Below are 24,985 nucleotides of genomic sequence, written 5' to 3'. Positions count from 1 at the left end.
GAGGAAGTAAGGCTTCTCTACTGCATCTTTTCCAGTCAGTGAGTAGGTGTATCAAGAAGTGAGAGGGTGTAATTACTGCTTTATGCCTTAGAGTTTTAAATCACTTGGGATGATGACTAAATTTCCTGTGAAGAAACCATACATTAGGTTGAATAAAGATGGAATGTGTACAGACTCATTTGGGCAAACTTGAAGATACTCTTTAAATCATCAGCGATGCAATACATGTAGAGACAAGATGTGTAAGATGTGTACATTTGGGAAAAAAAAGAAATGGAAAAAAAAATATAAAAAATAAGTTTAACCAAGAGGGGTGTAATGCCCTCACTTACTCACCTGGCTATACAAAGATAATGAGATAAGAGTGTATCAGTCACTAACAACTCAACTTTTTAGGGGGAATGAAGAAGGTTGTTTTTCTGCAGAAGTTATGTATTTGTGGGCTATAGAAGTGTTATCTTACCTCTGAAATCCAAGTTCCATCAAGTGCCTTTCTCACTTGGTGTCTGTAAGCGGAGTGGGAGAAAAGGGGATGGATGGCCTGGAGCATTTTTGTGTGGGTGAAACCTGCTGTCCCCAGTCAGGCAGTGTGGTTCTAGCAGGAAAGGCAGCAGGGCAGCTCTCAGGCTCCAGTGTTGCAGCACAGTGTGACCTTTGTGTCTTTCTGTGCAGCAGCCACAAAGGATTTGTTTCCTAATGGGAAATAGATCTCAGAAGCCTTGAGGCCGATGCCAAAGTTCCTGCTTTTTCAATATCTACACCAGGAGGAGAAGGAAAAGGTTCAGATGGGCCTGGCTGAGCATACCTAGCTGTGGTTTCAGTCTCTAGTTTTGTTGTACATTTTGGATGTTGTCCTGTGTAGGCACTGCCCTGCACATGACCAATCTGAAGCCTCTCCTCTGCAGAGTGCATCCTTCCCTGTCTCTGTATTATCCATGGTTACCCACTGCCTCCCTCCTGCCTTCCAGCCTCTGCTTTGCATTTCCCTTCCACAGCTGTCAGGAGTGCAGATTGCCCACCTGCAGTACAAACTGACATAAAAACACTGCATCCTTTCCCTGGCTGGGTATTAATTTGTGCCTTGCTCGGCTGTTGAGTCTTGCACAATTCCTAGGAAATTTGTTTTTATCAAGCACACAACCTTGTCAAGGTTGGCTGGAGTTGAACAAGAAGTTCAAAACTGGAAAAGGCAGAGGAGTGTAGCAGCACACTGTACTTCAGAGAAACCAAAATTTTAATTACCTCTCAAGAACTGGATTTTCCCCCTGGAATTCCAGTATACTTTGTCCCCCATTTCTCCCCATTCTGGACGAGATAATGCTTTTCTAATATTAAAGCCTTGTAGGATGGTATTGATAATTACTATTAGTCTGAATATGCTTTGGCCACAGGAGCTTAGAATGACTCTCAGTGTAGCAAATTCAGATCTGCAGAGTTCAGGACTACAGACAGTTCCTTATCTGCTCCTGAAGAAGAGGAAGTTTAAATTTGCATTACTGATACAACATGTCTTGCTTGGAGGATATATAGTGTAGAAGTGGGAAGAAGAGTGTCCCTTGGCAGTGAGATTGGCAATGACATTTCTTTTGTAATATAAAATAATGGCTTGTTCTGAATTTTCTCACTTTGAATGTATTGAGTGCTGCTTTATTTATACTTCTATATACAAATTATAATTCTAAAGGAAGGATTTTAAAGTTTGACTTTGTCCTTGTTCTCATAATTAAAGTATCAGGCTGGTAAAACAAACTGTCTAAACGTCCTTGAAGAAAGCCATCTTATTTTGGAATGGTTCCCATTTGATACCCATCTTCATCCAGAGCAGGATTGGAATATTTTCTTTTCCCAGCAGTAATTTGTGAATAAAATCCACTGATCCCACAGCAGGGCTAAATTTTCCTCCTAAGAATAACAATTTTATAGAATCAGTGCCAGTATAAAATGCACAAATGCAGGTTACAGCATATGCCTGAGATCTCAAAATTGTTGTAGGAAAGAAAAAGATTGCAGCATCATCACATGTATTGATTCATTTTTGCTAGCTGTGTTTTGGTCCCTTTGAATGCTGTGTCTAATTCCTTATAAATGGAGCAATCAGGCATTCATTCATGTTGGCTAAAGTAGCTAATTGTTCCCTTTTTAGGCACAAATAGCTGAAATACATTGTGTATGAACATAAACAAAAGTGTTTGATTACCATTTGCATATTTTGGACGTTCTTTTAACAGATGTGAAGCTAAAGTTTAGGGTACTTGTGTACTGCTGTTCAGTCTTTGAGATCCATTCAGGGAGATTGTCCTCTCCTGCTGGACCTCTCTTGGAGAGGCATGAGACATCAGGAGTTTTGGGAGGAAATTACTTAAAAAACAAGTTTTTAGATCCTGAAGGATTATTTTTTTTAGGTTTCACTTAAATTTCACTGCACTAATTACGGTATAATTACCCTTCTTTGTACATTTTCGTTGGTGCTAATGGGATAAAGCTGTGGCGGTCACAGCAAAGTTTAACAAGTCAGGGTTCAGCCCACAGCTGAGGCAGTTTCTGTCTCGGCCAGCACTTGGGTAGGAAGGCAGAGGTAAGGGTGGCATCCCAGCCTGAAGGGGAGGGGAGCAGCCACGGTGGGCAGGGGCTCCACAGAGGGCACAGATCTTCATCAGTGAATTCCGCAGCTGGCAGGGAAATCAGACTGTGAGTCCTGAGTGCGATGAGCCCACAGCAGAGGGTCTGACCAGGGGGACAGCGAAAGGAGAGAGGAGGAAAGGGAGAGAGGGTCCCTGTGCTGTTCCTGCCCCAGCACCGGTGATGGGGTGTCTGGGACCCGTCTGTGCACACCTGGGCCCCTCCCTGCAGGGACCTGCCCACCAGAACACCAGTTTGTTTTAGAGCTGCTGGCTCTCTGTGCAAAGCAGTGCAGACAGGCAGCCTGTCCCTCACCTGTCTGTCTGCAGAGGGACTGAAGGGGTGTCGTGTGCTCCTGACCCCGCCGCTGTGCACCCATGTTTGTCCTGGAAAAGTGCATCCCTGCCTCTGCTCCAGCCTCAGCAGCCCTTGGCTGGCTCTGCAGCTGTCCCCAGTGCTGCTGGGCACTCGTGCAGTCAGCCAGGGCTTTACCTGCCTGTTCTGCAGGATGCTGAGTGCACAGACTGCTCACGGGGAACGCGACCAGCACCGAGGGCTTTCGGGGCATTAACTGCTGGCCATGAGAGGAGTGCTCTGCAGCAGGGGACAGACACTCTGTACATGGTCTTTAACTCAGTCAGCTCGTCCAAAGTCTTCTTTGTGGTCTGAGGGGAGGCCAAAAAAAACCCCATAATATATTAATGAGTCATTTAAATGATACATTTTCATTCTTTGCAGTTAGGAGGCTGCTAGGCTTTGATTAAATACCACAGTCCATGGAAAGCAATGTTTGTTATTTCATACCCTTGATTATGTTTTTTTAAAGGGTTGAATTCCTGTGACTGACAGTTCTGCACATCACTGTTCTCTTAGAATGGATATAATAAAATTAATTTAAATTGTATATGCTATTCCTGAGTTATGTCCTTAGCACCAGGAATGAATTCATACTGTGTGCATTTAGCATAATTTAAGAGATTTCAGATAAATTTGTATTTATTTAGTTTGTATTTAAATAATACCTTACATGAATGTAAGCATCCTTAGATCTTATATAGCAGTTACATTATCAATTTCACTCTGCTTTAAATGTACAGATATATTATCACATCTAAAAATGTTAGTTTGCTGCAGGAGAGACCAGCAGATCTCTGATACCACACCAGCAACCAGCAATCCTGTTTAGGCTGCTCAGATGTTAATTTGGTGCAGTGCTTTCATGTCTGCAGCCTTCTGCTTTGTCAAAATAATTTTTAGTTCAGGATTCAAACATCTTCTTCGCATTTTCTAATTTTCTGTATTGTTCACTTATTTGGCAGCAGAATAATGCAGGGGAGTATCTCATTATTTCACTTCAAGTAGTTCTTTTAAATGACTGCAGTAACAATTCTGCAGTTAGATTTTGTTATGTTTAAATACACTGAAAAGTGATTTTAGTATTGTATTAATGATGCTATTCTTAGATGGGGGGTATGGCAGAAGTAAGAGTATTGCTTTTAGTTGACTGAATTATGTTACATTATTCCACAGAAGATTGCTTGGAAAATTGAATAAAGATCAGGTTGCTGACATGGTTTATACAGATGAGAAAGAACAGGCTAATACTGCACCTAAATGCAGCATGAGGTAGTAGCCAGTTTAGCTGTCTGTTGAGTTTCTTTGCATAATGTTAGATCCAGGTTTTCTGGTGCTGGAATTCTTTTCCACACCATGCAGAGATTGGCAGCCCCAAACTGTACATTACATATGCTGGATAACTGTGCAGTGCAGAACAAATTTCCTTTGGAGATGGCTTAGCAGCTGATCAGTGTAATATATATATATATATATATATTTATATATTTGCACTCAATAGCATGTTTGTTAATTTAAGTCTAAATATTTAAAGTTTAAAAGCATACTTTGAAATTCATCATCTGTTTTTATGATACCTCATCCCAGTCCTTCCTTCCTTATGGGTGTATGGTGTTTTATACAATTCTTTGCTGTACTTTCTGAATTTTGAAATAGGAATCCCACTAGGTTTTCTCTACAGGTGGAAAAAAAATGGGTCATTTGGTACTGAATGCCATTTTCCTGACCCTTTCTTATTTAGAATTAGGATTAGAGCAGAAAAACTGTGTGGATGCTTAGTTTTAGATTACTGGAGCTCCAGTAACACAGCCATATGTGAGGATGATTAAAGTGCAGATTAAGCTTTGGAGGGAGGAGTTTTTTGAGTATCTGCATCTATTTTACATATTACTGCCAGTTTCCAGTTGGCCACATAGTAATAGTGCTGTTTAAATTAAGTAACAGAGTTCTGCTGCTTACAGTGCTTTTTAGAATGAAAAATAAAGGTTTTTATCCTCTTTGAGGTAGATATGTTTATAATTCAACAGTTCAGTACTCCCTCATGTGGAGAAGTGTTCCAGGGTTTCAGGTGGAGTGAGCATCAGTAATTCTCCATGCAGATGGAATTGTGGATGGTGACACTGACCCTTCAGGGTGTCACTGTGGCTGTTTGCTGGTGTTGGAGCTGTGTGCTCGGGGTGTCCTGTGGCTCTGTCACTGATCTCAGCCCTGCTCAGGTTCCTCCCTGTCTCCCTGCTGTCCCTGGCAGCTGCTTCCAAGTTGCCTGGCTGCTCACAGGAATGGGGGAAATCTCTAAAATCTGTGTCTCGACTCTTTTAGTATCTGCAGCCTGTGTGGGGGTGCCTACTTTATTTATTTCCTCATGGACACTATTTATGAGCAGCCACGCTGGCAACTGGCCTGAAACCTTTGCAGTAAAAGCCACAGGGAAGGCAGGCAATCTTCCAAAAATCTTAGATTTGGATTGCATCCTTCGTTCCCATCCCTGTGTGCTGGCTGAGCTCTGAGCATCTCGCTGTCCCTGAGAAGGTGGGCTGGGCTGGGAATGTGAAGTGTCTGCACCAAAACACTGATTTCTCCTTACACTGCAGGGGTGGATGGGCTTTGGATACAGGCACTTGGTCTCACCCTCAGTAGCTCCCTAGAAAGCAGCAGGAAGGCAGTTAGGTTGCATAGAAAGCAGGAATGGAGTTACCTCTGCAGTCTGCAGTGGCTGTGTTGGGAGGGTACAGAGGAGATTGGGGTGAAACTTGGTGGTAGTTGTCCAAGAACTTTGGAATCACCTCTTCTCGTTAAAAATGTGTTTCCTCACTTCAGGAGGATGTTTCCTTGACTTCAGTCCCGAAATTGGGAGATAAATGTTAGAGGTTTTAGCAAAAAAAAGGTAGCAAAACCAGCACAGACCTGATCCAGGTAATTACCAATCACTGCTCAGGGTCAGACACAGGGACACAGAATGGTGAGGGGTTTCTACAGCCTGCTGGGGTAAAGTGTGGCACACGAGTGCAGGGTGAGCTCCACAGGCTCTGCCCATCCTTCAGGCACTTGTCTGGGATGGAATATCCAGGATTCAGTGTTACTCGTGCTACTGCTGCCAGGAGCACGCACAGAATTGGGCACTGAGGTGTGTGTTGTTGTGAGCACACACAGGGGAGAATGAGCTCATGGCCAGGATCTGGCTTTTGTTTGGAGTGAAATCCCAAGGTTCTCTGCATTCCTCAGTTCTTTTACTAATCTACTCGTGAGGATGTGGCATTAGTCAAAGGCTGAAACAAATCAACCCAAAACAAACCAAGGAAGAGGTTCGCTGCCTCCCCCTTCCCCTCTGAGAAATACAAGTTTTAATTATTGATCTTCTTCTTTTACAGTGAAATAAACGCCCGGCTTGATGCTGTGTCTGAAATTCTACTGTCAGAATCCAGTGTGTTTGGTCAGATTGAAAATCTTCTCTGTAAGCTGCCAGATTTAGAGAGAGGCCTCTGCAGTGTTTTCCACAAGAAGGTACACCCATCATTACACTAAGTCATTGTTTTCTAAACAACATCATTCTGCCTCAGTGAACTTCCTTTGCTTTTGCATGTTTGTTTAAAAATATTTTCTACTTAGCAGGACTGAGGCTGACATATTAAAGGGATGTGGGTTTATAAAAATCAGATGTGGTGAAATCTTTGTGATAGTGATTTGCTGATAGAAGAAAGGTCTGGGTAGGGTTCTGAAGGACATTCTTTGGGCTGCTAATGATCACAGGAAAACATCTGCAGTACTCATGGTTTAGTGTCTGGATTCAGTGAGGCAGGATGGTGCAATAGGCCCTTTTGCCATGAATCTTTATTTGCCTTTGAACCAAAGCTTTGCATCCCATATGCTTATCTGAAATCACACGTGCAAGTGGAACCACTTGGCTGTAGTTAGCTGTTTGCAAGTGAATGTTGGTTTGTTTAAAAATTCCCTAGTTTGGACCTCACATCCACGTTTTAATGAGAATTACTTACAAGTGATGAGACACTGCCAGCTCTTAGTTGCAGAAGATTAATGTGCCAGTGGAGTACTTCATGTTCATTTATTTCACTGTTCTACTTAGAGGTTTAGACAGTTTGTTTTAGGTGAAGGAATAGATGGGTAGAACAAGAGCAAAGCTGAAATTCCTTGGATGTCAGAGCATGAAGTTTTCCTGTCTCTGAAAATCTGAACCTTGGTTATTGTACAACTTTTAAAGCCCTGAAGTGCTGCAGTGTTTGGCTCTTGGAAAGGCTTGTGTGTTTCAGTGAGTGGATACAGAGGCCCATAAGGGTGGTTGTGAAAAAACACTTTGCCCATCCTCTAACGTGTACCATACTCACATGATACAGCTGCTGGGTTTCTTTGTCCAAACAGCTGCCCAGGAATTAGATAATTCACTTTTTAATGGTTTAACTCATTTCAGGTTCCATACATAGTACTGTTTCTGGGAATGTATCTGCATTTCACAATATCCTGGAACTGCTTTGCTGCTGCCCTGTGAGGTTTCTTTGCTTTGGTTGGTCTGGTTTTGTTTTATTTTCTGTATGCACTTATTTCTTCAGGTGTTCCTCCCTGCTGTAGAACTGCTTTCCTTTCCCAGCTTTAAGCTCAGTTTCAGGTGGAGCCACGCAGAGACCCTGGGTTTTCCCGTGGTTTTTGAGATGAGGTGACGATGCAGTTTGTCTGAACAGCAGCCACTGTGGCATGAAGATGTGTGTTCAGTGAGTCAGATGTTGTAAGGAAGCTGCAGGAGAGGGGAAATGCTCCAGCAGAATCCCTAAAAATGGTAAATGAGGGGGAAAAGCTCTAAGCACATGCTTCATTTGATGGATTTGCTTCCCCTGGTAAAAGCCTGGGTTGTGCAGAGCACTGTGGAGAGGACCTCTGAAGCACTGAGAAATCCCTGAAAACCTTTAGGACTTTGAGGAGATGGCAGTGTCCCTGAGACATAGGGTCTGCTTCCAACAAAGAATCAAAAGCAAACTCTGGGAAACTGATTCTGAAGCCTAGATGGTGAGTATGGAGCCTGAGGAAAGGTCCCAGCAAAGCACACACGTATTCAAGAGCATGCAGTAACTGGGTTTCATGGATTTTTTTGTTTTCCCCCTCCTCCAGTGAATGCAGCCATTTCAGTTCCCACCCCAGAACCCTTTCCAGTTCTGTTAATTCCAGATGTGCCTCTCCCTCGTGCTCAAAGGGAGATGCAGTGCCATTTCATTCCATTAAGGGATCCAAGAGTGGAGCAGGCTGATGGCTTCACTGGGGGAATGTGCTTGTTAGCTCAGTGTCAGCTGCAGGAAAAATAGGTGGATGTGACAAGTATTTCATCCTCCAGGCCCTTTATACTTGAGTGAGGTTATTACTTGAGGAGGTGTGCTGTGCAAGGAGCCTCTGGAGTGTGCAGAGATGGCTGGGGTATCTCAGTCATTCCAAACACTCTTTGGAATGTTTTTTACATTCAGTTCAGCCACTGCAGACATTTTATTGTGCACCAGCAACCTCTGGAGAAGACAGAAGAAAATGAAGGCAGAACAATGGTCTGTGAGGCAGGGCATGCTGATGGGAACTCTTGTGGTCAAGGACATCACTGTTTTCCTGGTCTGAATTACTCCTTTTCTTTTTTTTTTTTTTTTAAGAAGTCATATCTGATAGCATAACTCAAGCTGGCAATTGTTAACCTGGCCCTTCACAAGTTCCCATGGCCTCAAAGCACCAAGACCTGTTTCTGATTTACCCCAGGTATAACCAGTCTGGAATTAGAACAGTATTTTTACAGTGGGAATTAGGTATTACCTGGGGGGTCACAGTTCAGCTGTGGTTTTGCCCCAGCCTGCAAAAGGACTGTGGGAGTGGGTAAGGAGACAAGAGCAATATTGCAGTTTCCATGGAGAGAGGAATCACTTCATAAGGACTGGTTGCTGTTCTCAGTTTCTGCAGGTCCAGCACTTGACACCTCGCCAGCAGAAATGCTCTCCACTGCAGAGGGGCCTCACTCCTCGCTCTGGGAGAAGCAGGGTGGCTGGAGATGACAGGTTTGAAGGTTTCTGGGTAGCACTCAGAGGCTGACTGCAGAGGAGAGACAGGGAATTTTAATGAGTTTAGTCTCAGTAGTGCCTGGAGCTGGTGCAGTCAGGCCTTGGTGGCAGGGGTGGTGCTCGGGGTTCTCCAGCAGCAGATCTGAGGAGAATCACCAGAGCACCCAGCACAGTGTGCACCACAGACATTTCCTTCCAGCATCAGTGGGAAATACAAGTGCCAGGACCCTACTCCTTTTTGCCTCAGTTGAAGTGGTCAGCCTTGCCTTGGAGTGTGGCAAAAGAGGGTCAGTGACCGATGTTAGAGTGGGTTTTAAAACCAGTACAGGGTAAACATGCCATTTGTACTTTTAGAAATGTGTCCTACAGGGCCAACCTGATGTTTCTTGCTGTTTTCATGCCTGTGTTTTCAGTGTCTTCCAAAAGATAAATATTTACACAGGCTCAACTCGTAACTGTTTATCTTATTTGTACCCTTCGCTCAATAAACATTATTTTTGACTAGAGCACAGCCACCAAAGGAATTATCATAACAATTGGCCATTAAATGTACAAAACAGATTAAAGGGGATCTGTTTACCTAAGGAGGGAGAGCAGTAATCAGACTTACCACCACAACATTTCAGTTTGTTCTGCCTCTGGCTGGAGCCCCAGGCTCTCCTGGGTGGGTCCCCAGTTCAGCTGTGGCTCTGGGGTCCCACCTGTGCCAGGCTGCTCACCTGAGCAGGGTGCAGGTGCTGCCAGGGGCTGTTTGCTGTCTCTCTACCTCCCCCCCCGAGGCAATTCCCACTCTCAGGGTGTGTTTGGCTATTTCTGGGGCAGCTCAGGCTCCTCAGAGGACAGGGGTGCAGCTCAGCTGGGTGCCAAGTGTTAAAATCCTCCCCTGGTGCTGAAAATGTGTCCTTCCCTGGAAGGTACTCTTGATATTCATCAAGGAGGGTGTGATTTTCAGAAGATTCAGAGAAAAATGTTTTCGTTTTTGGGTTGTTTTTTTCTTGTGTGAAATGAATACTTGCTACATATACACAAGACTTTAGTTACTATTCATATAGAATATTTTAAAAACATTCTCCCCATATGATAATCCTTTGACTTCAGCTAACATATACCTTGAATGCTTTACTTTTTTTTCCCCTACTGTGGTAATATCATGCACATCTTGCTTATACTACACTTTTAATCTTTTAAAGAGTCTGCATCATAGATATTTTTAGGCTTGCAATGCTAAATGCTGATTTGAGCAAACTGTTCCCCTTTAAGCTGATTAATATAAAGTCATAACAAGGGGACTTAATGATCTTAAAATTAAATACCTCATTTTTGCCAAACCAAAGTCTGCTCCCTATGCTAAAGAGATAAAGGTGGGTATTACAATTTGAAAGGAGTGATAAGTGTATACTCCATTTAGACACCTTTCTTTCTTTTTTGTCTTTAAATTTGAAATGCTTTTGACTTGGAGCAAGTGGTTAGTGGCCATTAGCTGTGGGTCTCTGTTGGAAACAATTTCAGTAATGCAAGCAGGGCTGGATTGCTGTCAGTGTTGCTGAGGGGGTGTTGGATCTCCGTGATCTTTCCTGCATCCATTTTCAGGACAGTTTGAGAAGCTGCTGGTTGAAACTATTGTTTGGCATCGCTGTCAACTCTGAGGTTATTTCTCCAGTGCCAGAGAAGTTATGGCTATCACTGGTGTAATCTCAAAAGCAGACTTCAAAAATAGCATTGGATAAGCTTACGAGCATCTTCTGTGAATGCAAGACTGTTAATCCTGCTTTATGTAAACAATTTTTACTGTATTTTAAAAGCTTCTAATTCATAACACATTATGTATCTTTTGTGAGGTTACCTAGGACTGGAGTGGAACCAGCCCCACTGTAATGGAGCCCAGATTTTCAGAGTTATTTGGATGTGTTCCAGGTTATCTGTTTGCTTAGTAAATTATTTCTGCAGTGGAGACACGAATTTTTAGATGCAAAGGCCTGCAGTGTGACTGAAATGGAACGAGGGGAAACAGGAATAAGCACAAAAGAGCTATGTTCACCCCCATTCTTGGGACACTGTTTAATAAGGGTGTTTCCAGTGAAAAACGGTGCATTTCCCTTTCTCCAAAGGTCTGCAGTCACAGAGTCAAACAGGTTTTAACTCATTAGGTGACTCTCACAGTGTCCTGTAGGCCATCAGAGTTGTTGTGAGGAATTAAGCATGTTTATTTACCATTTTCTGACAAATGTCATAACTTCAGGGGTTGTTTTAGGTGCCTTGAAATCCATCTTTCTTCTCTTAGGGCAGGCTGAGCTGCAGCAGCCTGACAGCCCTTGTTGGCAAACACCTCAGCCAGGTGTTCTCACCTGCACCCCAAACGCTGCCACAGAGCCTGGCCAGAGCCCTGGTTATTCCCTGCTTCAGGAAAAGAGCAGTTTACCCCCACCCCAAGAGCCCCTGTGGGGCTGGTGTGTTTCTGGCTGTGCATCCCTGCTCCTTCTGCTGTCTGGGCACTCCTGGGCACCCTCTGGAGAATCCAGCAGGATTTCATCCTCACCTTCATGGATGGGGATGGGGATGGGGATGCAAGCAGGCAGAAAGGGGTTTATTTGACTTGGAGCCCAAGCCAAGGATGTATCATTTGTTTACAGTTTCAGGCCTTTCCTCTGAGCTTTGGCTTCAAACACCATTGACAGATTTACTCCTTTACTATTTTGTTTAATTTTGTTGTCTTTTGCAAGACAGCAGTAAGTCCCAGATTATCAGAACGATGATGATAAATTGCAGCTAGTGCAGAGGAAACCCAGTTTTCATGAGGCAGCATAATGGATAATGTATGAAATGAGACTGAAAGAGTTTTTTTTATTGTTAAATTGATGATTAAAGGAGAGCAGAAAGCTTAGACATATTTGAAGGGTGTTAACAGCAAAGAAACAGTTCAGTTAGTATGATACAAAAGAGTAAAACTAGAGATGTTTGGGTTAATTTAATGGAAAGGAAAATTGTGCTGTCTGATAACACTTTCACACGATGATAGTTGTTGCATTATGGATTAGTGGTAAGCACACAGTGTCTTGGAATGCAGGGGCCTGAGAGCAGACAAAAAGAAAATAACACAGGAAAAAAATGGAACATTTGCAGGGAAACCTCGTAATGGGTCTCCTCTGTCCCACAGAACTCTGGATGGGTAAAATAGGTGAGCTTAGGTTTTCCAGAAACATTCAGGGTGCAGTGTCTGTGGCACTCCTGAATTCCTGACTGTGGTTAAACTTTGGCTGAGACTTGATTCTGTGTCTGGGGACAGACATTCCTTGGGAACAACTGCAGTGTAATAAATGAGAGAATTCCCTTGTTCTTGCATTTGAGTGTGTGGAGGAAGAGAAATAAAAAATTGTTTTTGGGGGAGAAATTGAAAGACAAAGGATGACAAAATAAAATGTAAACGTGTTCTACAAAATAGTGATTCACTGTAGCCTCCCTCTCCTGTGAGCAGTGTGGTACTGGTCACCATACAGTCCTGTCCAGAAATCAAATTCCAGATTGCTGTGGTAGAAGAGGGAAAACAAAAAACAAACCAACAAAAAAAGGCAGAACAGAAGGATGTGGTAGACAAAGATTATTATATATCCTACTGCCTTCCTTGCATTCTCATGTGAGGAAAATAAACTGGTTTTCTTTCAGCATTGTCAGTTGGCTGATGGGAGAATTTCAGAAGGCTAAAGGAGGAATGTTCCCACAGATCAGTAAAGGATGAAAAATACCAGCCTAATTATTTATGGACAACCTTTTCCAACTTTGTGGAACAGGAATGTGCTGGGAGTGGGACTGAATTCAGCGAGGTTTGTGAGCAGTGGGTGTCCACAGGAGTGGGTTTCCATGTGCTGTGCAGCTGAGGTGCAGCACAAATGCAAAGCCAGAGCTGCACAGAGCATTTCAGAGCCAGCATTGCCTCCTTGGTGAGTGCCTGGGGATTGGGAGTGTGCAGAGGGAATTGCTCCAGGAGGGCTGGTAACTGCCTGGAAAGCCCTTCCTGAAGAGCAGCTGAAGGTCCCAAACTGTGCTGGCACTGGGGAGCATCCCAAACCCAGCAGCAAGGGGCTTGGACCACATCACAGCTAACACAGGTGGTTCAGAAGGGGACAGGAGATGCTCTTTGGAAGCTCCTGGGGAGAAGCTGCTTTGAGGGAGGCAGTGTGCTGCTGCTGCTCTGTGAATGTCACAGGTGAGGCTCTGGCAGTGCTCCTGTGCCCCAGTGTGGCATGTTCCCTTCTAGAGAACACCCTGGAGACCAGGTGGGAGCATCTTCCCTTGTGGTGAGGACAGGGTGGAGGATGAGGAGTGGGCTGGTTGTCCTCTGTCCCTCCTCAGGCAGGGCTGGCAGCAGCCAGACAGAGCCCAAGCTGTCAGTGGCTGCAAACACTTCAAAAACAGGGTGCTGTGTTTCCTTTTCTCTGTGTTTCCTCTTCTCCTTCCTCTGTGTTCCTGCTCCCAGGCTCTTCCTGACCTGCCAGGGCAGCAAAGCCTGCTTTGTTTGCTGTTTGCCCCTTTTTCTGTGTCTCCTTCTGCCCCAGCAGAACTCTGGGGATCAGCTCTTGACAAATTCCTGAGGACAAGGTCCTTGATACAATTGGTGTGATTAATTAACCCCCTAGTTAATGGGGCAAGATGGTGCAGCTCTGTTACTGTCCATACATTTTATTTGCATTCTGTCACATTTTGAAAAAGCTGAAGAAACTGTTAGTGAAAATATAATGCATTGTAATGATTCAGACTTTGCTTCCCTTCTCAGTGCTCTACCCAGGAGTTCTTCTTGATAGTCAGCACCCTGTCTCGTCTGGACTTGGAAATTCAAGCTTTTGTCCCAGTCATACATTCCCATGTGAGATCCCCTCTGTTAAAAAATGCACTGCTGGAAATCCCAGACCTTCTCTCCCCAGTAAAACAGTATTTAAAGATCCTTAATGAAGAAGCAGCCAAGTAAGTAAAGACATGATTCTTCAATGCCTCATAGGCTTTCTGAGTAAATGTGTTCAGTTATGGAAATTTTGCATCTTGGTTTAGTGCACCTCAGTTTTATATTTTTTATTCCATATTTACCTATGTACAGTTCCTTTTAGTTAAAGCAGAGGTTGTTGTTACCTATGGCTTACATTTTATTTTTAAAGTTAAACTAGGTGAGGGAGTATTTTGCCTGGTGGGTGTCTGCCTCAGGCTGAATGATTTTTTGCAAGTTTCTCACCTGTTTCAGGTGATGAATTTACAGGAAAATACATTTTGGATTATGTTAATTTGTTTAACAGGTTTTTAATTCAGTTTTTTTAAGAGAAGCTTTTCCTTTTGAAGAGAGACTTGACCTTCAGCAGAGGAGCAGCTCTGCTGTCAGCAGTATGCCTTCCATTACTTTTTTGGGAATTCATCAGAGCTCTCTGCCCTTTTTTGACTTAATTATTTCCACTGTTGGTTCTTGAAGAAAAAAAGGCAGAGGAAGAAGATGCTAAATTTGAATTAATACGCATTATATTGGAGAATATCTTTAAATAATTTGCTGTGTACCATTTGTTTTGAAGAACTGCTGCCTCCACTGTTACCCCTGGATTCTTTGCTGAGGTTGTGGCAAAAAGTTTAATGTGTTTGTTATATGGGGGCAATATGTATCACAGCCTTAACTTTCATATTGAGAACACACTAAAAATAAACATCCACTTTATTTATGAAACGTTTTTTATCTTTTCCAGATGTAAAAATAAATCTAAGAATCAAAGCCTAGAACTTTATTTTATTTGCTTCTGCTTTAGAGATAGGAGGGACCCAAGGTGTATAAATTTAGAAGCTGAGAAGGGCAGAAGGATTTCCTCTGCTCATTGGCATGGTGGGATTATGAGATTTCTGCTGGTGCCTGGTGCCCAATTATAGTTGTGACAGTTTGTGCCAAAACAGACTGTATCTAAATTATACCAGATTTACTGTGGGTAGGTTCAAAACCTGGGGTGCTTTCTTCTCTCACTGCACTAACGATGGCTAGGATAGTATACAAGGTATAAATCATCTGTAGAATGGGTGTGCTGTATTTACATTTATTCAGAATCATGAAGCAAACTTACTTTCTGGCCTTTATATATCTGAAATGTACGGGGTAGTATTATTTTTACTGAAAAACATTTCATTCATCAAAATCATGGCTTCTACTCACATTCCTCTATGCACACACACACTTGTGCACAGACCATCACATGTCACTTTTGTTGTCAGATGTGGATAGAATCCTGTAACTGTTCTCAAAATTATCCCTTTGCTCCAGTTTGGGGTTGTTTTTTGGTTTGTTTTTTTTTTTTTTTCCAGGGAGTCTGAGATTTTAGGATTTGTGTTTTTGAAACTGTCAATGTTAAAATTTTCTGTAGGCATCACACAGCACTGACAGTCTTCACAATCAGCTGCTGGCTACTAGTGATCTTTTTTTTATCTTTTTTTTTATCTTTTTTTTTGCCTTGCATCCCCATGGAAACTAGTCTAATTAGCACAAAATCGTTTCTAAAAATTAGTATTGTACTTTAAAATGGCATCTTTGCTGTCACTTATGTAATCCCAACGACGACAGAGTGCACAGCCAAAGCACAGCTCTGTGTTACCTGCCTTGCCACTGGCTCCAGCTCTAGCTCCTTTTGCAGGCAAAGGGGTAGTGGAGTAAGTAGAATATTAGATTTTTTTATTACTTCCATGTTGTAATAGTTTCAGTTGGCTAATTACTTGCTCTCCACATATTGGTTTTCAAGCTAATTATATAATTAACTTGCAGAGTTCTGTATTGGCTCTAAAATGCAAAGTTATATTGCAATTAACTTAGGGCTGATCACACTGCTTTTTATTGTTTGCCTTATACTTGGGTAAGTTAAATTTTTGTTATTTTTGTTGACAGCTGTATTTTTAATTGCTAGTTCCCAGTTTCAACCATTTGAATGGCATTGCTTGTTTCAGGTTTCAATCCTGAGGTGAGCTAGTGCTGCCAAAACAGTTCTGTCATTTTTTCTGGCACTGAAATTAGAAAAGGGCATTGTTTTGCATGTGCTTAAAAGTAATCTTTTCTGGACAAAAGAAGGAAGCTGCTCTGGGAAAGTACTGATGGCATTCTGCTTTGATGAGGGCCTTCAGGGGGGGAATTTTCCCATGCAACGCTTACAGAAATGTGCCCAAATTTGTCTGAATTCTGAATGTGTGGAAAATCTGTGTTCATGGTGGGCAGAAATTACCTGAAGTTCCACATCTAACTGCAGTGAAGGTGTTGTCAGCAGTTGGGGTGCCTTTCTGCTCCTGTCCTGAGTACAGCAGCTTTCAGTAAGTGGGCTGTGCTGTGACCAAGCACCTGAAAAATCTCTGTTCAGAAGGGAATTAAGCTGATGTTCAAACAGATAAAAAACACAAAATATACAGATGCTGCTGGTAGAACTGAGGTGTACATCTCTCTCTTTGTACCATTATTTTGTCTTACATTTGTTATGGACAGGACTGGAGATAAAACACAGTTGTTCAAGGACCTCACAGCCTTCCCTGCCATCCGAAAGAAAAAGGAGGAGATCCAGGACGTGCTTTCTAAAATCCAATTGCATCTGCCGGATATTCGTAAACAGATTAAGAGCCCTTCTGCAGAGTATGTTACAGTTTCGGGTCAAGAGGTACTGTGGGCTTTATTATGTATGACTGTACCCATCCTTGCCTAGAAAATAGCTTAAAAGCAGGACCTAGCTGGAGCTCTATTCACTGAGTGTGGTGCTTCATGAGGGCATTTGACTATAATCTTGTGTACAACTTTGAAGAGCAGCTTTCTTTACCGTGTGACTCCTTTATTTGTTAAGTCAATCACTTCGGTGACTTAAATAATAGAAACACATTAGTGCAGTTGAATTTGGTTCAGTAATGCTTTGCTTTTCTGCCTTCGTAAAAACACATACTTCCAAGGTTAATTGTGTGGCTATTAAGTACTTGGAATACTCTCAGAGAACCAGGAAGCACAGCATTTGGTTAATTTGAAGAATGGTTGAAAGGGTTTCTAAGTACTGAGTCAGACTGTAATTTGAAAGATGGGAGAGAAGAGGGAACAGTTTTAAAGACTGATAAGTGTTGTTTTACTTGCAATTCTCAGAAATGGTGTTCTGGACTGGAACTTTTGTTTGTGGATGCTGTACGAGTGTGGGCAGGACGTGATCCAGCCAGCTGAGAGGTTCAGTGGTAAAAAACAGAGACAACAGACCCTGCCACGTTGGTGGGGAAACTGAAAGGAGCAGTGAGGTAGCACTGCTCAGCGTTGTCCTCTGGAACTGAGGCAGGAAACTGGTAAAAACTCTGCAGGAAACTGGGGAAAGGAGGGAGCTGGGAGTGAGAGTTGTGAACAGAAGAGAGGAGTGGAAAGGGGCTGGAATTTGCCCTGGGGCTCTTAGGAAGCTGAGAAAGATCTAAGAGACACAGGAGGGAGTAAATAGACACTGCTGAAAATGAGGGAAGGGATGAATTAGAGACAGCAGCCTTTGATAAAGACCTGAAGTGGATGTTCCTGTTGAGTGTGACTGTGAGAACAGGAAACACACAGCCCAGGAGTCTGGTGGGCTGTCAGCACGGAGGCTGAAATCCAAGGGAAAAGTGGAAAAGTGTGTTTGAGTATTGTCTGGGGCAGGGAAAAGCAGGATGTGAAAGGTTTCTCTCAGAGAACCTGGGTTAATAGCTGCCATCTGTGAGAAGCAAAGGAAAAGAGAGGAGCTGATCAAAGAGAGGAGCATCCGAGGAAGTAGTGAAAAGTGTTTTCAGAGGCAGCAGGCACTGCACACATTTCAGGGAAGAGGCCTTTGTGGCAGGGCACGGCTCAGAACCCTCTGCAGACAGAGATATGTCTGGGTGCCTTGATGAAAGGAGCTGCAGAGGCTGGGGACAGCTCTTACTTCATGACATCTGGTGTGAATGTTTAGCAGACACCAAAAGAGGCAGCAGAGAGGGGTCAGAGAATACGGCCAGTGAGGAGAAGGAAGGTGCCAGAGGAATGGAAGTAATGGAAACTCAATTGTATGGGAGGAATAGAACACAGGACTAGAACAGGAATTTATTTGATTTGAGCTCTTTCTTCCTTAGATCTGTATGGTATATTCCTCCTAATGTTCTTGTAGCACACTGATAGATGTAAAATTCAAATGCTCCTTCACAACAGAGAAATATCTTGGGAGTGTTTTGGGTGAATTAAGAGTTAGTGCACCCTGTCCTTGCTCTATTCTTGTGTTGGGATTGCTATCCTTGTTTGTTCTTGAGGATGATTGCTGGCTCCCCTGGAAGTTTCTGGCTAAATCTTATTAGCTACAATGGAGAAGTTTTGCCAGACACGGGTCCTGTGGCTTTCCGTAAATGTGGTCAGGTTCTGTGTTAACCTAATCTCTGCAGGAAATTTGTTTTCCAGCTGAATTCTGTGACGTGAGAATGCCTCAGCTCTCTGACATCCAGGACCTCAGGCTATTGTTACAAAGATAGCTGACATGAATCATGTAAAATAAACACGTCACGTAAATTTCACTGCACTGGGCATCTTGACACTGCTGCTGGTGCTCCCTGTGCCTCCTTGTCTGACCCTGAGCCCACTCAAACCTGGAGCCAAGTTCTGCAGGTGCAGAAGGGTTATGTATGTCATAACCCCAGCTTTTTTGGGGGAGAAAAGAACATTCCCCTCCGGTCTGCTCCTTCTCTTCAGGCTGAATGTGGTTTTCCTCTGATGCTTGCAGATAAATGATGATTCTGATTCCTGACTTCCCATCATGTGTAACATTGCATTTCTGTTATTTCAGTTTCTGATAGAAGTCAAGAATTCCCATAAGTCATCTGTGCCATCTGACTGGGTTATGGTCAGTAGGTATGTAAAATATCTTTGAAGTTTGTTCTGTTTTAATATAGAATTAAAATCAAGAGGTATTTTGGTATTGCAGCTCATTACATACATTCTCATTGTCCTGTGTGTTAAGGTTTGTTGGTTTTGTTTTTTTTTTTAGCTGAAAACCAAACCAAATTGTAAATCTATTGCTTAAAAGGAAAAAAAAAAACCAACAACCAAACAAACAAAATTGAGAAAAATGGATTTGTTACAACATTTGTTTTTACCCTCTGGGCACAGAATTACTCACCCAATCCTTCAAGGTGCATGTACTGGTGGTGTCAGATCTATGGCCTAAATTCAGTTGTGCCTGTAGCTTGCAAATCCTTCATATAATTTTGATTGTTATTGTTTTATTCAGAAAGTTTAAAGTAGCTGTGAAAACATCTGCTTATACATCTTGGTAAATTCAGTGCATTTAAAATGCCATTTTATTTACTCACACAGACCAGTTCTTCTTGCTTTGGTGCTTGGTGTAATGTAAGCTTGATTTTGGATAATTTTCCAGCAGGTGAAATAGAGATGGACTGATTTATGTAGCTGGCTTTTTTTTTCCTTTCAGCCACTTGAATTATGATTAGAATGGTTTGAATACCTACAAGTCACAATGACCATGTAGAAGCCCCCAGTGTGTAATGTGTGAGAACAGACATCTCTCACCAAGCTGAACTGTGTTGTGATGCTCTGTTCACTTATGCAAGAATTAACACTCAATTCTCTTTTAATTAAACTTCGTTTAATACTCAGAAGTGCACAGATGAGACAGAATTAACATGGTGAACAAATTACAACTAATCTGGATTCTGTAAAAGAATGCCTGGATATGCCAAATTGAGTCCTTAATGAAAATACATAAAAAAACAGCAAGTACCTCAAGTGAAAACTAGCAAGACAATCTGCATTAGCTGTGTTTATTTCAGGCTTGTCATGAAGTTTCCCTCTTTACCAGCAGATTTGTTTTTGTAAGCTGTGTGTGTCTGGAGCAGTCATGCCCTCGTGCAGGTGTTGCTGAGCAGTTGTGTGGAGTTTGTGGGGCTGGCTGATGATGCCAGGCTGTGCACAGCATTCCAGAGCCCTGCTGCCCTGAGACACCTCTCCATCCACAACAGGGGTCACCCAAGCTGTGGGCTGTGGCAGCACAATGCAGCAGCGTTTTTTTTGAGAACACCCATTGAGATTAAGAGAATGAGCCCAATTTTGCATGTGGATGATGCAGCTGATTGCTTGGTAACCTTGATTTCCAGCGAGCCCTTCTTTCCGCAGCACGAAAGCCGTCAGCCGCTTCCACTCGCCGTTCATTACAGAAAATTACCGTCTCCTGCAGCGGCTCCGGGAGCAGCTCGTCCTTGACTGCAGCGCAGAGTGGCTGTGCTTCCTGGAGTGAGTGCCCCAGCACAGCAGAGCCAGCTCCCAGCCCCGAGCTCTGCCCTCGCCATAAATAAACACCTTAAAAATTACCTTAATTACCCGCCCACAGCACCTTCGCTGGTGGTCAGTTAAAATCCTGGTCTTTGTTTTAAAGCACTTGAGGGCCAGACCCCTGAGCCTGACTCCTGAGACCAGCAGAGATGTTTCTGTGCTTTAAAATTCTGATGAAAATACACTGTTAAGTATACAAGGTGTTTCCCAAAGTTTGAAAAATAATATCACAGCATTAACAATCTGAAAGTGCAGCTGACTCTGAGTGAAACTGAGTCTAGTTAGTTTCATTGGTTTTATTATATTAGTTACTATTATGATGTAGTAGTTTTATTATTTTTTGTATTTTGTAGGCTGCCCTGACTCTGAGAGTTTGTTAGGAAGTAGTGGGAGCGTTATTGTCCCTCACATCTGGTGTGTGTGTTTGTCTGAGGTCAGAGTTTTCAGTGGGGTTATTTGCCTCTTTAGCCAAAGGACCTTTAAAGTCTAAAAAATGCTTTCTGAACTTCTGGGTGCCTTTAATTTTTCAGTTGCCAGGTTATCTGTTACTTTTTACTTGCATGAATTGCAGAACTGCTGAAATTGTTCCTCTTGTCATGCAGTGATAGTTTGCAAGAACTTAACAAGTCCCTGCTCAAGTTGTCTCACTGGATTTGGTTCCCATTAGGAACCCAGAAATTCTGAAAATTGTGTAGAAATTCCAATTCTCACTTCTCCAGTCATGTTTCCTTTGCAGTACTGTGAAGCAGCTCTCTCCATGCTCACTTGTCTGTTCTCAGCAGCGCTGTACGAGAGCAGCAGACAAAAAGGAAAGACCTGTGTGTAGGAAAGTGCTCTTCTTTCCCACCCCTCCATTCATTTATGTCTTTGTTTATTAAATTTTGCTCCCCTGCTGGTTTTATATTCTATATTGTAGCTTTGAGACTAGGAGAGAGGGAAAGAAGAAATTCCAGAGTTCTGAGAGGTTGAACTCCACTGAAAACTCTGTTCTCATGATAACATCTTATTGTACTGGGGAAGCAGCACCATAAATTGAAAATGAATTCTTGAATTTGCTGTTGTAGATACCGTAATTTGTTGAAATTTTAGACAGCTCCTGTGTTCAGACACTCTTAGTTTGGTTCTTTTTTTGACTGGAACATGGTTGAGGCTGAATCAACAGCTGGGATTCAGCTGCTGGTATTCTGTATAAATTCTGATAAATTGTGGCATTTTTGTACACCTCATTCAGGCAGCAGGGATCAACTGCTGACCCTTTAGGAGCTATCCAATTAATTTAATTTTTCTGATTTTCTGTGCTTGAAAAATAATTCACTGTTAGAATGGGAGGTGAAGTCCACCTTGCTTAAGGTCCTCATGTTGTATCTCATGCACTGCTGGGAGATTTGGATTCAGGGTGATTTAAAGAGCACAGGAACCCTGTGAGGAGCTTGAATGGGGTGCATTTTGACAGTCCTTTTGTATTTGTACAGCATTATTTCTTTCCCTGTTTTTGTCTAACTTTTCCCTGTTTTGATGCAGCCATTTCAGTGAACATTATCACCCCGTGTCTAAAGCCATTTGTCACCTAGCAACTGTGGACTGCCTGTTCTCACTGGCCCAGGTGGCCAAACAAGGAGACTACTGCAGGTAATAAATTTTTAATTTTTAATTTTTACATAGCATTTTATAGGGAATTATAGGAGCGCATTTAAAATAAATTATGTTTTAATATGTTTGCCATGATAAAAAACACTATTAAAATTGTTTAGAGTAGTTTCAACTTAATCTGATTTTGCAGAGCAACGCTTCTGGACTTAATACAAATTTGTAAACATTGCAGTTCAAATTTGACATCCTAATGTTTGTTGTTTGGCCTGAGTCTAGTAGATGATACCTTACTTATGAAAATAAATGCTGGACTGTTTTACTGTCCTTTTTTTTAAAATATTTTTAATTACTTTTTTTTATTCTCAGCAAGGTCTGAGCTTATGATATCTTTCTGATACCTAAGAAGCCAGGGTATGTGAGGTGTGTTCCAGGGGTGTATCTCAGGTAATTAATAGATAAATATTAGTTCCAGCTTGCAGAGCTGAGCTGCTGCCTCTGCCCAAGACCCACACACAAACAGGGGAGGACCAGAAATCCACTTGCAAGTCCTTCTGCTTTGATACATCATTAAAGATAACATTGATCACTTCTGGGCTCTTGGGATCTTGTGTGTCTCTCTATCAAGATCTCTTTGAAAATAATTGCTCACTTATTTCAGTACACTCAGATGAGAAAACAAACTGAAATCTGATTAATTCACTGTGCAGAATGTAAATAATTCACTGAATTTTAGAGTGGCTTATAAACTAGCAGGAAGGAGACTTCTCAGTGAAACCTCAGCTGCAGGGAAGGTGTCAATAATTAATTTTGGAGAGCTGCTGTAGGAAACTGGACTTTAGTGTTATTTTGGAGGAATGTTTTTTGGTTTGTGAGGATTGTTTCCTATGGCCCTGCCTGAGGCAGGTAAATGAATCAGGTCAGAGGTGTTGGAGAGAGGTGGGCCCCTCTTGCAGGGTGCTGGGGGGCTCTTCCTTTGCACAGACAATTCATCAGGGCTCTCACCAGCCAAGTGGGGCTGTAGAGGTGACGGTGTGGGCAGCCCACAGGTCAGCATCGGGTGTTTGAGTGTCTGCTCTGCAGACTTAAAGTGAATTTAAGTTTAAGGGATGCTGTTGAAGAGGTGATACAAGGCCTAAGACTGCCCATGTATTGGTTTAATCTCAGCTGTACAACTGTTGGAATTATCTCTGTGCTAACCCCCCCACCAGGATCACTTTGTACCCCTTTCCCCAGTGCTTTGTGCTTGTAGGATGCCAGTTATCTGATTTCCATTTTCCTTTTAAATGGCTTTGTCATTCTTCAACCCAAGAAAAATCTCACTCCCCACATCTTCCATTTGAAGTCCACCCAAACTGTTAGTTGATTTCCAGTCTTAAAATTCTGTGGCTTTATTCCACATACTTTTCTCAGAGAAAGTATTCTTCAGGAAGTATTTTCTTTAGAAATACTTGACGGCAGTAATTAATTTTTATAACTCGTTTTTTTTCCCATGGAAACTTAGAGGTGATGATCCTGCAGGCTTCAATTACAGTAGTTTTATATAATCAGTTACAAAGATTACAGTTACAAAAGTGAGATTAACCCCTTTCCTGTCTTGCAGACCAGCCGTGCAGGACAATCGTCATGAAATAATCATAAAGAACGGGAGGCACCCTGTGATCGACGTTCTGCTGGGAGAACAGGATCAGTATGTCCCAAACACCACCAGCCTTGCAGTGAGTACCCAGGAGCTGGCTGAGCTCCAGAATCACTCGGGGGCAAGGAGGCTGGGCTGAGCTGCTTGGCCTGCAGGTTGGAATTGGTGACTGGAGTCACACAGCCTGCTGGGCTGCATTTCAGAGAGGTGTTGCTAGATGTCACCACATCTGTTCTGTCCCTCTGCTGATTCCTCGCAGCCAGATGCTCTCTTTACAACCCTGTTCAGTCTCCAGGCACAGAGAAAAGAAAGGTAATCTCAGAATCAGGAAAATGCGTGTTTCAATCCAATGGTTATTTTCAAAAAACAAGTGAATAATTACAGGGTTTTTAACAGTGTCATCATAGGGAGTCAGCATTTTGTCAAACTCTCATCTAATTTTTGGAATTTTTTGATATGAAAAATACATATTACAGATTCAGTTTTCCAGATTAATTCGAAGATTTCTTGTATTTTTTTAATGTATTTCTCTGTGGTGCAGTTTCCTTTCTTTATGGAAATATTAGTGTCGTACAGCCTTTTTTCCCTGATAAACTGAAATCTGTCTTTTAAATTACATGCCTGTTAGAAGTTTTTAGTTAAATATTTATCTCTCCACATACTTTTATAAATATTAAATATCTATATAAATATTAAATAATATTGTATTATTAAACACAAAAGATATCCTCACAACTTATCTCTGAGGTGTCTCTGTCTCTTTATACAGGAAAGGTAGGAAAGCTGTGAAATAGCTCCAGAGTGTAAAAACAGCACTCAAATTTGTATGTATTTCTTGGGGAGCATTTTTGAGTGATCCTCTGTACTGAACAATGATACAGATATTTTGTAATACTTCAGAGACTGTTTGCAAAATTATTTGTCAACTCCAAACCAGCGACAGATGGCACTTCCAAAAAAATTCAGCATGTCATTCAGGAATCATCATGCACTTTTCCCTCTTTAGTCCCATTCTTATGCTGGCTTTCTAAATACTGAATATTACAAAACCAAGTGATCGTGGCAGAACCACTTTTGCTTCTACAGTTCTCTGAGTTCTCTTTTTCTTGAGAGAGGTGGGTGGGAACCAGTTTATTAAAGCGTCTCCAGCTTTCAACTGATGTATTTGAATCAGCAGGAAAATACTTCTCTTGTCATGTTTTCAGCTGAAATGTTGTCAAATATCTAACTTGACAAAAAGCTTTTTTTTTTTTGTTTTTTTGTTTTAATCCCCTGAAATGAACAGCTTATTTTTCCATCCCCCCTCTGCTCCTCAAACATTTGTGGGTTGTTTCAGAACTTTTAGCCTCAGCCATGAATTCCAGTAAGATGTTGGCTTATGGCTGCATCAGCAGTCAGGACAGAGGTGTTCTCTGGTCTGATATTACAGCAGATGTTCTTTCTGAAAACCAGAGCCCT

The 24,985-nt window shown here is 42.3% G+C and overlaps 1 protein-coding gene across 1 annotated transcript in view; it reads left to right on the top strand.

Moving 5' to 3' along the window:
• Positions 1-24,985, top strand: part of MSH3 (mutS homolog 3) — an 85,823-nt gene that overhangs the window by 41,192 nt on the left and 19,646 nt on the right. The window contains exons 13-19 of the mRNA XM_033511395.1: positions 6,342-6,474; positions 13,777-13,964; positions 16,486-16,654; positions 18,800-18,864; positions 20,146-20,262; positions 21,823-21,930; positions 23,492-23,606. Of these exons, the coding sequence (XP_033367286.1) occupies positions 6,342-6,474; positions 13,777-13,964; positions 16,486-16,654; positions 18,800-18,864; positions 20,146-20,262; positions 21,823-21,930; positions 23,492-23,606 (895 nt within the window). The remainder of the gene's footprint in view (positions 1-6,341; positions 6,475-13,776; positions 13,965-16,485; positions 16,655-18,799; positions 18,865-20,145; positions 20,263-21,822; positions 21,931-23,491; positions 23,607-24,985) is intronic.

The sequence above is a fragment of the Parus major genome, chromosome Z (assembly GCF_001522545.3).
Source record: "Parus major isolate Abel chromosome Z, Parus_major1.1, whole genome shotgun sequence".
NCBI classification, from domain to species: Eukaryota; Metazoa; Chordata; class Aves; order Passeriformes; family Paridae; genus Parus; species Parus major.
Note: the sequence above shows the minus strand (reverse complement) of the source record. Positions and strands in the feature narration are given on the sequence as shown.